Consider the following 12,767-nt stretch of genomic DNA (forward strand, 5'->3'; position numbering starts at 1 on the left):
GGGGGTGGCGGGGGGGTGGGGGTGGTGGAGTAGGCTGTGGTGGAGGATCGGATTGCATCAGTTTGGGTATGACCTCTTACGGTTGCCTTTCTTTGTTCTCAGATAAAGCAAACACACAAAACTTCATTTTCTGAGCTTAACAAGAGTGACCAGGTAGGTGAGAAGTCTGGAGCGTTGGTGAAGTGGATATGTGGTAGCGGGGAGGAGGAGAGGCTTGCTAGGAGCCCTCCCACTGCTGGGGGCTCCTAAGAAATGGCTCTGCCTCTCGCAGTTCTGCCTGGACACTGAGCAGAGAAAGGCTCCTGACACTCATTAGCAACAGTGCTAAGTCAGAACCAGCCCCGAGCCTGTGTCCCCAGCCCCACCAGTGGCCAGTGCTTCCTGAGCACTTCCCACAGGCCAGTTCCTGGGTAATGAGTTTTACCAACATGTATTTCCCTTTTACGTTTGAGGAAAAGGAAGGGGGGCTCAGTCACAGAGCTAGTAAAGCCAGTGTCAGGAAAGCCAGTGTCTTTCCTGTCGTCTTGGCTGGCCTGCCCCATCCTAGCGATGTTGTGAAGATTGGGACTACCTATAACTCAGCCCGCGCTCAGTAAATGCTCAATACTGGTAGGTGCTGTGGGCCAAGGTGGAGATAAATGGGCTACTTGGAGCAGGAAGGAGCTGCCTTTGCAGAAGCCCTGCCTGGGCCCCAGCAGGCTGGGTGACCGAGCAAATTTTGGAACATCTCAGTCTATTTTCCCATATGATATAACACCTGGCTACAAAGGTGTTTTTTTTTTTTTTTTTTTTTTTTTTTTTGAGACAGAGTTTCTCGTTGAGAGGCTGCAGTGCAGTGGCAGGATCTCGGGGCTCACGGCAACCCATGCCTCCAGGGTTCAAGCAATTCTCCTGCCTCAGCCTCCGGAGTAGCTGAGATTACAGGCATGCCCCACCACCCCAGGCTGATTTTGTATTTTTAGTTGAGACAGGGTTTCTCTATGTTGGTCAGGCTGATCTCCAACTCGCCACCTGAGGTGATCCGCCTGCCTCGGCCTCTCAAAATGCTGGGATTACAGGCGTGAGCCACTGCACCCCGCCTACAAAAGGGGTTCTTTTGGGACCCAATCATCTGAACTTTTCCCTCCCATTTGGCCCTCTCCATCAGTACTACACGGCTCACCGGTCTTTCCTCCGTTCCTGAGGGAACCCTGTCCTGTCTCCAGGCCTTTGCACAAATCATCCCTCTTGTCTGCCCTACCCTCACACTTGGCATGTCTGACACCTCCCCTGTTCATTCTAAGGCAGCATCCTTCCCTACCATTTAACCCATCCCATTTTTCCATCACAGTACTCATCCAAATTGTAACCTTTTATTCATGGTTTGTCTTTTATCTCAGTCAGGAGGCAGCAAGGGCGGGGGGACTCTGTTGTTCCCTACAGTACCCTCAGCGCACAGACTTGTTAAGCAAATACTCGAGAGTGAATGAGAGAATGAATGAAGGAAAAAATGAGTGGAGGAGGGGTCTTTGGTGGAGCTAAAGATCCTGAGCGCCGCGGGGGCGGGAGGCTGCAGGCAGTGTTCGTCCCGCACCACCCCCAGAGTAAAGCGAATTTCAGAAGGGGGCGGGGAGCCCCGGGCGTGTGGGGCCCCGGCCAAAGTCCAAGTCCACAGGAGGCTGCGCGGCAAGCTACTTATAGCTATGACCAGCGACGGCCGGCCTCTAGCACCACCGCCGCCAGCCTAGGACAGGGACGCTAGGTCAGCTGGAGGGTCGGGTGCAGCAGCGGGCGATCAAAGGCACAGGGCGGGAGGCAGGATCCAAGGGGATACTGCCGCGTGGCTGCCGCGGAACCGGCAGGTTCTGCCGTGAACGACACTGGGACTTGTAGTTCTTGGTTCCTCTAGACGCTGTCGCAAGCCCCCAGATAAAGAGGCTCTTCGAGGTGAAGGGGAACTACATTTCCCAGAAGGCCGAGATAAGTTGGGGTCACCGGGAAAACGGCCCGGCCGGTGGCACTTTCCCGGCGTGATAGGGCCGGTTCCGGGAGCGCGTGGCTGCGGGGGGGGGCCGCGTGGTCCCTCCTGAGGCGGCCCCCGGATGAAGGGATCTGGGGACCAGGGATCCGAGCCTACGAGCAGCTCGGTGGCGGGGACTGACTGCTGCGGAGGCCTCGGCAATATTGATTTCAGGCAGGTACTAAACGCACCGGACTGCGGCGTAAAGTGAGAGAGGAATCTGGAAGGCCCGCTGGGCTTGAAGGCGTGCGGCGCCTTCAACGCCGGGGGGCGGGGCTGCCAGTTCCCAGGCAACGGGGGTGGGGAGGTGGGCGGGGCGTGGTAGGGGCGGGGCGCCGCGAGCGGCAGCGCCAGCTGTATGTGCGTGTACGCGCGCGTGTAAACCTCAGGTTGCGTGTCTCAGAGAGGGCGCTCCTGAGCTCGTCTGGGTGTGTTCCTGTGTGTGGCCCTGAGATTGTGTGGGTCTCAGAGATTGTGCGTGTCTTTGGGATTGTGTATGTCTCACTGAAATTACCTGATGGTCTGAGAGTGTGCGGAGTGTGAGTGTGTATGACCGAGGCTGTGTGTGACGAGCGTGGGCGAGGGTGAAGGGGGCCGATTACATGTTTGGGCGTGTGTCGTGTGGACCCTGCTCTCGTCCATCCCCCAGGATCAGGAGGCCAGCTTTGCCCACCTCGAGAGTGGTAGGGACCCTGGCTCTCTCCCAGCGGGGGCTAAGCAGACTGCGCACTACCACCCATCCCTTTCGGGGCCAGGATGGGTGGGACTGACTCGCCTGCTGAGGCTGCCCTCTACAGAGTTCTAAGTGTGCCTGTCCTGGCATCTCCCCAGGCTCCCAGTTCTAATGGATTCCAATTTCCAACCTCTCTTGCATTCTCCCTTCTGTCAAAGCTTCCTCTTTGCCCCATTCACCTTTTTCATCACCCACTCTTCATGGAACCTGTAAGGCACATCTCTGCCCCAGGAAGCCTCTAATCCAGTTCCTTCCCTCCCTTCATTCCTTACTCACATGTGCATTTATTCACTCACTGATGCAGCCAGTATTTATTCAGGGCCTGCTGAGGGCCTAGTGTCATTCAGAAGGTGAAGGGCTCTTCTGCCACTGAGCTTTCATTCTAGGGGGGGGGACAGTAGGCCTGGAAAGGCAGAGAGTTCTCTGAAGGACCTAACACTGGTTAGTGTTTTGAAGAGTAGCTAATGGGGAGGTTGGATTGAAATTCACAAGAACCTGTTTCCCTGTCTGGGAGGGACCTGGGATCTGAGAGCTGAAGGGTCAGTCAGTGGGGCAAGATTCCTAGTGGACGGAGGCAGGTGGGAAGCCCTCCAGGGTAAGCAGGAGGAGATGGGGCCTGGCCCTGAGGGAGCAAAGGGTTGACCAGATGGGTGCTCAGCAGAGGACAGGAAGAAGACTATTACTTTAGTAAACTGTTCACTGAATTATAACATGCAGTGAGATGAGTGATGGGCATAGGTACCCCTACAGCTCCTGTGTTCTCACCAAGTGAATCTATCTCTGATAACCCTCATATCTAGATGGGAGTCATGATTACCCCCAGGGACTGCCCTCAGGAGAAGGGTGGGTAGGGGAGCCATGTAGAAGGGGGACAGAATGCAAGGGGGCAGTGTCCCATTGCAGACCCAGCTAGGGGCCTGCCAGTGAGCAGGGGAGACTAACTGGGTGTGAGGGGTGGGCTTTTCTGCTCGTTCCCATTGTTCTCCTTTCTCCCCGGGCTGTGCAGCTGGAGAGAGCTGGGGCTGGGTTTGGGTCAGGGTGACCCTCATTGGCTGACATTCTGTTTTTCTTCTGCTGTCCTTGTTGGTGAAGTTAAGCTTCCTGTTGCCAAGGGATTTTTCTTAAAAAAAAGAAAGAAAGAAAGAAACATACAACATTGTGTATTTGCTTATATGGTAGCTATCCTCCCTCCTCAGTCGAAATCTCGGTTTTAAAATATATCAGTCCTTGGCCTGAGAGAATTGCCAGGTTTTTCTGCACCCCGTGGGCATCTGAGGATCTCAGGTGCTAGCCCTGTGCTGCCTGGTAGAAACATCATGTGCCACATGCATAACTTAAACATTTCCTATAGCCAAATTAACCTAGTAAGAAGAAATGGAGTTTAGCAAAGAAATAGAAAAAATAATTTTAACAATATATTTTATTTTTTAAAATTATTTATTTATTTATTTTTAAGATGGGGTTTCACCATGCTGGCCAGGCTGGTCTTGAACTCCTGACCTCAGGTGATCCACCCACCTTGGCCTCCCAAAGTGCTAGGATTACAGGCGTGAGCCACCGCGCCCGGCCAACAATATATTTTATTGTTATCAAAATATATATCAGAAATATTTCATCCTGTGACACTCCAAGCTTGTGGCACTGCCTGTGACCAGTGGCTGCCACATCACACCGAACAGTGCCGCTCTGGGTACTAGGCCCTCCACCAGCTCTTTTCTGGACCTGCTTCAGCAGGTACAGAATCTTGCTTTTTTTAATTAAAAAAAAATAAGGCCGGGCGCAGTGGCTCACGCCTGTAATCCCAGCACTTTGGGAGGCCAAGGTGGGTGGATCACGAAGTCAGGAGTTCAAGACCAGACTGGCCAACATGATGAATCCCAGTCTCTACTAAAAAAATATAAAAATTAGCTGGGCATGGTGGCTCGTGCCTGTAATCTCAGCTGCTTGGGAGGCTGAGGTAGGAGAATTGCTTGAACTGGGACCCAGGAGGCGGAGGTTGCAGTGAGCTGAGATCAAGCCACTGCACTCCAGCCTGGGCTAAAGAGCGAGACTCCATCTCAAAAAAAAAAAAAAAATCTTTGGGGTGAGGGGTGTGCCTGCTGCAGCCTCATTGGCTGAGGCCCTTTTGCTCCTTTTTGCCCTCCCACCATGGGATTCTGGAGCCTTGCTCTTCAGCTGAGCAGCTGCCTGAAGGCAATGGCCCAGCAGGTGGTCGGGAGCAGGGTCTGCTACTTGCTGTGACAGGGAGTAGCACCTTCAGGATTCAGAAGATGGTTCCAGTAGGGCCTAGGGGTACGGGCACCCAGGCTGGCAGAGCATACGGAGGTCCTCAGAGCAAGGGCACATGCCGGGTACCAGGTCCCTTTTCCATAGAGACTCACCTGCTCACCAGCGCAGATGAGTGGTGATATCTCCAGCCTGGTGTTGGTGTCAAGAAGAAGGGGGACAGTAAGGGGTTATGGTAAAGACCAGAATGGGATGAGGGACGGAGAGAAGCTTTATTAAGTGTCGAGTGGTCTTGAAGACCGGTCTTCAAGAAGGCCTGTATGCAGGAGGCTGAGAGACCTGGGACAGGGAACACAGGCCCCTGTCTGTCATAGGGGCGCTGGAAGCAAGCCCTGATGGCAGATGCGGGCTATCTTGACTGCCTTTCAGGAAAAGACATTTGCCTCTATACAAAATCGTTTCAAATAAAAAATTTTTTTTTTTTTTTTAAATGGACTCTGGCTCTGTCGCCCAGGCTGGAGTGCAATGGTGTGATCTTGGCTCACTGCAACCTCCGCCTCCCAGGTTCAAGTGATTCTCCTGCCTCATCCTCTCGAGTAGCTGGGACTACAGGTGTGCACCACCACACCCAGCTACTTTTTGTATTTTTAGTAGAGATGGGGTTTCACCATGTTGGCCAGGATGGTCTCGATCTCTTCACCTCGTGATCTGCCCCCCTCGGCCTCCCAAAGTGCCAGGATTATAGGCGTGGGCCACCATGCCTGGCCCTAAAAATCTTTTAATTGTATTACTTTACTTGGAATAAACATTGGGCTGTTGCATTAGATGACTTACTCTGTGGTGCTTTCAAGGCCATGCATTTTGGCATCAGTCAAGACAGAGCAGGGTTGAGGCTTTCCGTGGCTGCTTGTCAAAACCTTGGGCAAATGACGGAAACTCTTGGAGCCTGTTTCCTCTGCCTCTGCTGAGATGTCACTGTTTTTCCTTGCTACGCTGTAAGCATGAATTACGTTGATGTTTTGAATGTTGAACCAGTTCTGGATTCCTGGGGTGATCCCTGCCTGGTCCTGACATATTATCCTTTGTATATATTGTTGGATTTGATTTGCTTTAATTTTTTTTAGAATTTTTTTCTTTGTCTGGTTTTATTTGATTTAATTAATTTATCTTGAGACAGAGTCTTACTCTGTCGCTCAGGTGTGCTCTCAGGAGTGCAGTGGCATGATATCACCTCACCAAAATCTCTGCCTCCCAAGTTCAAGCAGTTCCCCCACCTCAGCCTCCCAAGTAGCTGGGGTTACAGGTGTGCCTGCCACCATGCCCGTTTTTTGTTGTTGTTGTTTGTTTTTGTATTTTTAGTAGAGACAGGGTTTTACCATGTTGGTCAAGCTGGTCTCAAACTCCCGACCTTAAGTGATCCACCCGCCTCGGCCTCCCAAAGTGCTGGGATTTGGCCTGGTTTTAGTGTTAGGGTGATGCAGTGAGTTGGGAAGTGCTGCCTCCCTCTTCCATATTCTGGAAGAGATTGTGTGAAACTGGGATTTTTTTTTCTTTTTTCTTTTTTTTTTTTTTTTTTGAGACAGAGTTTCACTCATGTTACCCAGGCTGGAGTGCAATGGTGCGATCTCGGCTCACCGCAACCTCCGCCTCCTGGGTTCAGGCAATTCTCCTGCCTCAGCCTCCTGAGTAGCTGGGATTACAGGCACGCGCCACCATGCCCAGCTAATGTTTTGTATTTTTAGTAGAGACGGGGTTTCACCATGTTGACCAGGATGGTCTCGATCTCTTGACCTCGTGATCCACCCGCCTTGGCCTCCCAAAGTGCTGGGATTACAGGCTTGAGCCACCGCGCCCGGCCTCTTTTTTTTTTTTTTTTTTGAGACAAGAGTCTCCTCCTGTCACCCAGGCTGGAGTGCAGAGGCGTAATCTCGGCTCACTGCAACCTCTGCCTCCTGGATTCAAGTGATCTTCCTGCCTCAGCCTCCCTAGTAGCTGGGTCTACAGGCTTGTGCCACCACATCTGGCTAATTTTTTTTGTATTTTTAGTAGAGACGGGGTTTTACTGTGCTAGCCAGGATGGTCTCCATCTTGTGACCTTGTGATCCACCCCCTCGGCCTCCCAAAGTGCTGACATGACAGGCCTGAGCCACTGTGCGCAGCCGGAATTATTTTTTCCTTAAATGTTCGGTAGAATTCATCCAGGGAAACCATCTGGGCTCAAGGCTTCCTTTTGTTAGGTTTTTAGCTATGAATTCAATTCCTGTAAAAGATAAGGGATTATTTCTTGAATGAATTTTGGCAGTTTGTGTCTTGCAAGTATTGGTTCATTGCATCTAATTTGTGTTATTCATAGTATTCCCTTATTATCACTTTAATGTTTGCGAAGTCAGTAGGGAAGTCCCCTCTCTTACTTCTGATACTTAGATTTTGTGTCTTTTCTCTTTCTTTCTTGGTCAGGCTGGCTAGAGGTTTCTCAACTTAATTGGGAGAAAAATTTTTCCCCAGAGAACCAGCGTTGGGTGTGATTTTTTTTTTTTTCTCTATTGCTTTCCTGTTTTCTATTTGATTGATTTTTGCTTATCTTTAATTTTTTTTTTTGTCCTGCCTGCTTTGGGTTTAATTTCTTCCTCTTTCTCTAATTTCTTAAGGGCAAAGCTTATATTCCCCACCTGGGACTTTTCCTCTTACTAATAGAAGCCCTGCCTTACCCGTGCCCCACAGATCTCATGTGTTCTATTCTCATTTTCATTCAGTTCAAAGTGTTTCTAGATTTCCCGAGACTTCCCGTGTGGCCGTCTCGTACATTCCTTCCACGATCGCTTTCTGTGACTGATTTCGAGTTTAATTCTGTGGTGGTTTGGGAGTATACTGTGCATGCTTTCTATTCGTTTAAATTTAAGGTTTGTTTGACGGCGCCGAGTGTGGTCTGTCTTGCTGATACCAAGGAGATTTCAGGCTGTTCCCAAGGTTGGCATGTGCTGTGGTCAGGTCCAGCCGCTGGATGGCGCTGTTCAGGTCAGCTGGGTCCTCACCGATTTTCCACCCGCGTTTTCTATCAGTCACTGAGGACCATGGAGGGCCCTAAGGAGAACTGTGGCTGTGTCTTTTCCACCGTTTAGTTGTGTCAGCTTTTGCCTCATTCCTCACCTCACTTCTTGTTGTTGCTGTTTTGTTTGTTTCTGAGATGGAGTCTCACTCTGTCATCCAGGCTGGAGTGCTGTGGCGTGATCTCGGCTCACTGCAACCTCTGCCTCCCAGGTTCAAGCCATTCTCTTGCCTCAGCCTCCTGAGTAGCTGGGATTACAGGCGTGCGCCACCACACCCGGCTAATTTTTGTATGTTTAGTGGAGACAGGGCTTCACCATGTTGGCCAGGCTGGTCTTGAACTCCTGACCTCAGGTGGTCCACCCGCCTCGGCCTCCCAAAGTGCACGCCACCTCACCCGGTCAGAGAATAAACGTTTTTTTTTTTTTGAGGTGGAGTCTTGCTGTGTTGCTCAGGCTGGAGTGCAGTGGTACGATCTCGGCTAACTGCAACCTCCTCCTCCTGGTTCAAGAGATTCTTCTGCGTCAGCCTCCCAAGTAGCTGGGATTACAGGCATGCACCACCATGCCCAGCTAATTTTTGAAAATTTTTCTTTTTTTGAGACAGAGTCTTGCTCTGTTGCCAGGCTGGAGTGCCGTGACACAATCTTGTCTCACTGAAACCTCTGCTTTCCAGTTGTTTTTTTTTTTGTTTTTTTTTTGAGACGGAGTTTCGCTCTTGTTACCCAGGCTGGAGTGCAATGGCGCGATCTCGGCTCACCGCAACCTCCGTCTCCTGGGTTCAGGCAATTCTCCTGCCTCAGCCCCCTGAGTAGCTGGGATTACAGGCACGCGCCACCATGCCCAGCTAACTTTTTGTATTTTTAGTAGAGACGGGGTTTCACCATGTTGACCAGGATGGTCTCGATCTCTTGACCTCGTGATCCACCCGCCTCGGCCTCCCAAAGTGCTGGGATTACAGGCTTGAGCCACCGCGCCCGGCTTGCTTTCCAGTTTTAAGCGATCCTCTTGCCTCAGCCTCCCAAGTAGCTGGGACTACAGGCGTGTGACAGCACACCCAGCTAATTTTTGTATTTTTAGTAGAGACGGGGTTTCACAATGTTGGCCAGGCTGGTCTCGAACTCCTGACCTCGTGATCGCCCGCCTCGGCCTCCCAAAGTGCTGGGATTATAGGCGAGATCCACCACGCCCTGCCCAGAGATAAACTTCTTAGAGGAAACAGACTCTGACACACTCATCCTTATGTCTTTGTGCCAGGCACAGGGCTCTAACCCAAAGTTGCCCTAAATAATAAACATTGCCTGAGTCAGCTTATGGTGCCAGGGCATGAGGGCAGCTTTGGCAGTGGTGGGGGCTGTGGCTGTGCAGGCAGGTTCTGCAGGGGTGATTGGTCCCAGGAGGACCCCATTCCCTCTCCTGGCAGCCCCCGCCCATTCCCCCGCCCTTTGTCGTGTGTGGTGTGTGGCCTGGGATCGATGTGACTTTGCCTGTCCGGGCCTGCTGTTTGTCCATGTGTCACAATGTGACATGTTGACCTGCTGCAGATCATTCCCTGACCACAGAGCATGCTCCTGAGAACCCTGCACCCCTCGATGGAGTGAATTCCATAAGCCTCTTCCTTACCCACGCTTTGGGGTGTTAACAGCTGAGGCCATTCATCGGTGACCCGTGGGGCACGAGTTATTCTGCAGCTCAGCGGATCTCCTGGCCGTGGTGGGTAGCTCCTCTCCGTTAGTCAGATTCCGAGGCCTTTGCAGTCTGGAGCCTTGAAGGGGGATTCCATTAGAATTACTGGGTATTGGAAAGCCAGGGCCTTCACTATATGAATGAGGCTGGGGCTGGGAGTGGATGGGAGACCTCCCTTTGGTCACAGGTGTACAGTGGACACCATCAAGGGAGCCTCTGATACCAGGAGACAGAGCCTGGACGTGGGACCTGGGAGTCTCTTGCCCTGCTCACATCTGACCTGGATTTTTTGCTGATCCTGTTTCAGGAGGGAGGGAGTTTTGGAAATGACAGCTATCAGAAAGGGACCTTCATGTTTCTGAGTGGGGAGCCGGGAGCTGGGAGCTGGGAGGGGCTACCCTCTGCTTCCTAGAATTCCACTCTGAACCATTAGTCATTCTTTCCAGTGAAGCAGGTGTTTCTCCGGGCAGCACAAATCTGCCTCAAGGTGACTGGATGGACACCACCACTCTCCTGAGAAGGGCTGACCTGAGGACACTGGGAGCTGGGTGCAGGAGGGACAGAGGCTGGGGAAGGGGTTGTGGTGTAGGGGGCAGTGGGTAGGTCAGGGCATGTTCCAGCTTTGACCGGCTCAGCCCTGATCGGGAGACTCCGGTGGATGTTGACTGCTGCTGGATTCAGCCAGTGTTAGTTGCTTAATCTTTCAGTGCCTCAGTTTCCCTCCTGCATCATGGCTCCCACAAAAGGTGAAAAAAGCATATTTCTTGCTCTCTTTCCAGTCTCCTTGGGCTTCAAGACCTGGAGGCACTCACTTTTATCCTTGTCCCTTTTTCATGGGGCTTTCTGTCCAGTGGGGCGGGTCTTGCTCAGGCTGGCTCTGCTCCTCACTGTCTGGGCTCGGGAGGCTTTGTTCTCTTATCTGGAAAGTAGGCTCACAGCAGGGCTTTACTTTTAGGGTGGTCGAGAGGATGGCTAGAGATAAGGTCTCTGCTCACTGCCAGATCCTGTATTTTGAGAGAGTTTCACTCTTGTTGCCCAGGCTGCAGTGCAATGGCGTGATCTCGGCTCACTGCAACCTCTGCCTCCTGGGTTCAAGCGATTCTCCTGCCTCAGCCTCCTGAGTAGCTGGGACTACAGGCGCCTGCCACCATGCCTGGCTAATTTTTTTTTTTTTTTGTATTTTTAGTAAAGATGGGGTTTCTCCATGTTGGTCAGGTTGGTCTCGAACTCCTGACCTCAGGTGATCCACCCACCTTGGCCTCCCAAAGTGCTGGGATTACAGGCGTGAGCCACTGCGCCCGGCCTCACGTCCTGTGTTTTCTTAGCGCCCCCCTAGTGTGAGGTCCTCCTTAGTGGAGCTCAGCATTTGGTGACTAACATTGAATTGAATTCCTTATGGGAAGCAGCAGCCCCAGGTCCCAGTGGGGAAGTTGTGATCATTTACACTCAGGAAAATGCACCTGTCTTAGGTGTAGAGTCAGAGAGGTGCCAGCGATATGGGAAGTTTTTCCTGGCTCCGGCAAATGCCCTTGTGTCCCTTCCCGCCTGGCTCAGTGTCCTCCCGGCCTTTCCTGCTTTCCCCTTCCCCCAGCCAAGTGGGACTCTGCTCTGTGACCCATGCTCTGCCCTTTCTCCTCTTTGGCTTGACTAACAGCATGCTGGCCTGTAGGTAAGGGTCCGTGGGGAGGGCTCTGGGGGAAGTCCAAAGGCAGGAGGCAACTGAGGTCCTTTGCTGTGTCCTGGGGAGCCACCGGCAAAGCCAGGGTTGGGGAAGGAGTGGATTAGCTGATTGTGTAAGAGGCAGAATGACAGGTGGGACCTGGGAGGATTGGTAATGGGAATGAGACAAAGTGGGGTGGGGTGAGGCAAGGTTTTGGCTGGGGGCTGAATGGGGAATGGGGAGGGGGAGGGATGGGTGCAGACTGGCCGCTGGCCCACTCATATGGTCTGCTGTGCGCATGCGGGTAACTCACCCTCAGTGCACTTCGAAGTGCCAGGCATGACCAAAGCCAGGACCTTTCCCTGAGCCAGCTTTCCGCCTTCCCCACACTGGCCTGTCAAGGGACAGGGCATGGAATCAGGTGCTTAATAGGTATTATCATCAAACTGAAGAGAAGGCCAGACCTCAGGTTAAGCCCCAGGTTCTAGAAGCTTTGGGGCTGCACCACAGGCCTCCCCTCCCCTTCCCTCCCCTCCCCTCCCCACCCCTCCCCTCTCTCTGGACAGGGCAGCCTGCTGTGAGCCTGGCCAAGTTAGCCTTCATGAGTGGCCAGGCCTTGTTGGCTGCAGGCGCTGGGCAGGCACTGCGCAGTGCCCAGGGGCCGTGGCTGCAGCTAGGCAAGTGATGCTTTTTTTTCTTTTCTTTTTTTTTTTTTTTTTGAGACAGTTTTGCTCTTGTTGCTCAGGCTGGAATGTAATGACGTGATCTTGGCTCACCAAAAAACCTCCGCCTCCTGGGTTCAAGCGATTCTCCTACCTCAGCCTCCCGAGTAGCTGGGATTACAGGCATGCGCCACCATGCTTGGCTAATTTTGTAGTTTTAGTAGAGACAGTTTTTCTCTCCATGTTGGTCAGTCTGGTCTCGAACTCCCGACCTCAGGTGATCATCCCTCCCCCCTACCCCGCACTGTCTTGGCCTCCCAAAGTGCTGGGATTACAGGCATGAAGCACTGCCCCCGGCCTGCGGAGTGGCTTTTCTTAGTTATTTGCTTACTGATGCCCACGCCTGCTGCCACGCCACTCTCCCACTCAGCATTTCGTCCACAGATTCCAGTAGCAGTGCTCCTTTGGTCCTACGGTTGGCTCGTTCATCCCTCAGGAAGCGCCTGCATTGTAGCGTTTTGTTTGTTTGTTTTGAGACAAAATGTTGCTCTGTCGCCCAGTGGCGTACAGCGGTGTGATCTCAGCTCACCGCAGCCTCCGCCTCCCCGGGTCAAGTGATTCTCCTGCCTCAGCCTCCTGAGTTGCTGGGATCACAGGTGTCCGCCTCCACACCTGGCTAATTTTTGTGTTTTTAGTAGAGACAGGGTTTTGCTATGTTGGCCAGGCTGGTCTCGAACTCCTGACCTCAGGTGATCCA

General features: G+C 52.4%; 1 protein-coding gene across 7 annotated transcripts in view; it reads left to right on the plus strand.

The window, feature by feature from the left end:
- Positions 1-1,667: 1,667 nt before the first annotated feature.
- The window catches only part of PEMT (phosphatidylethanolamine N-methyltransferase), an 82,901-nt gene continuing 71,801 nt past the window's right edge, over positions 1,668-12,767 (plus strand). Inside the window, exon 1 of one of the 7 annotated variants that reach the window (XM_032270724.1) lies at positions 1,668-1,741. Coding sequence is in view for 1 of the 7 variants with exons in the window: in XM_032270719.1 (XP_032126610.1) it covers positions 2,082-2,177 (96 nt within the window). In the remaining 6 variants the exon portion in view is untranslated. Of the gene's footprint in view, positions 1,742-1,902; positions 1,927-2,003; positions 2,178-9,515; positions 9,716-10,086; positions 10,176-10,315; positions 10,435-11,335; positions 11,358-12,767 lie in introns of those variants that run through there. The other 6 variants (XM_032270723.1, XM_032270719.1, XM_032270720.1 and 3 more) reach the window with 6 other exon arrangements.

This window comes from Sapajus apella, unplaced genomic scaffold (assembly GCF_009761245.1).
Source record: "Sapajus apella isolate SASKATOON/1434 unplaced genomic scaffold, GSC_monkey_1.0 scaffold215, whole genome shotgun sequence".
NCBI classification, from domain to species: Eukaryota; Metazoa; Chordata; class Mammalia; order Primates; family Cebidae; genus Sapajus; species Sapajus apella.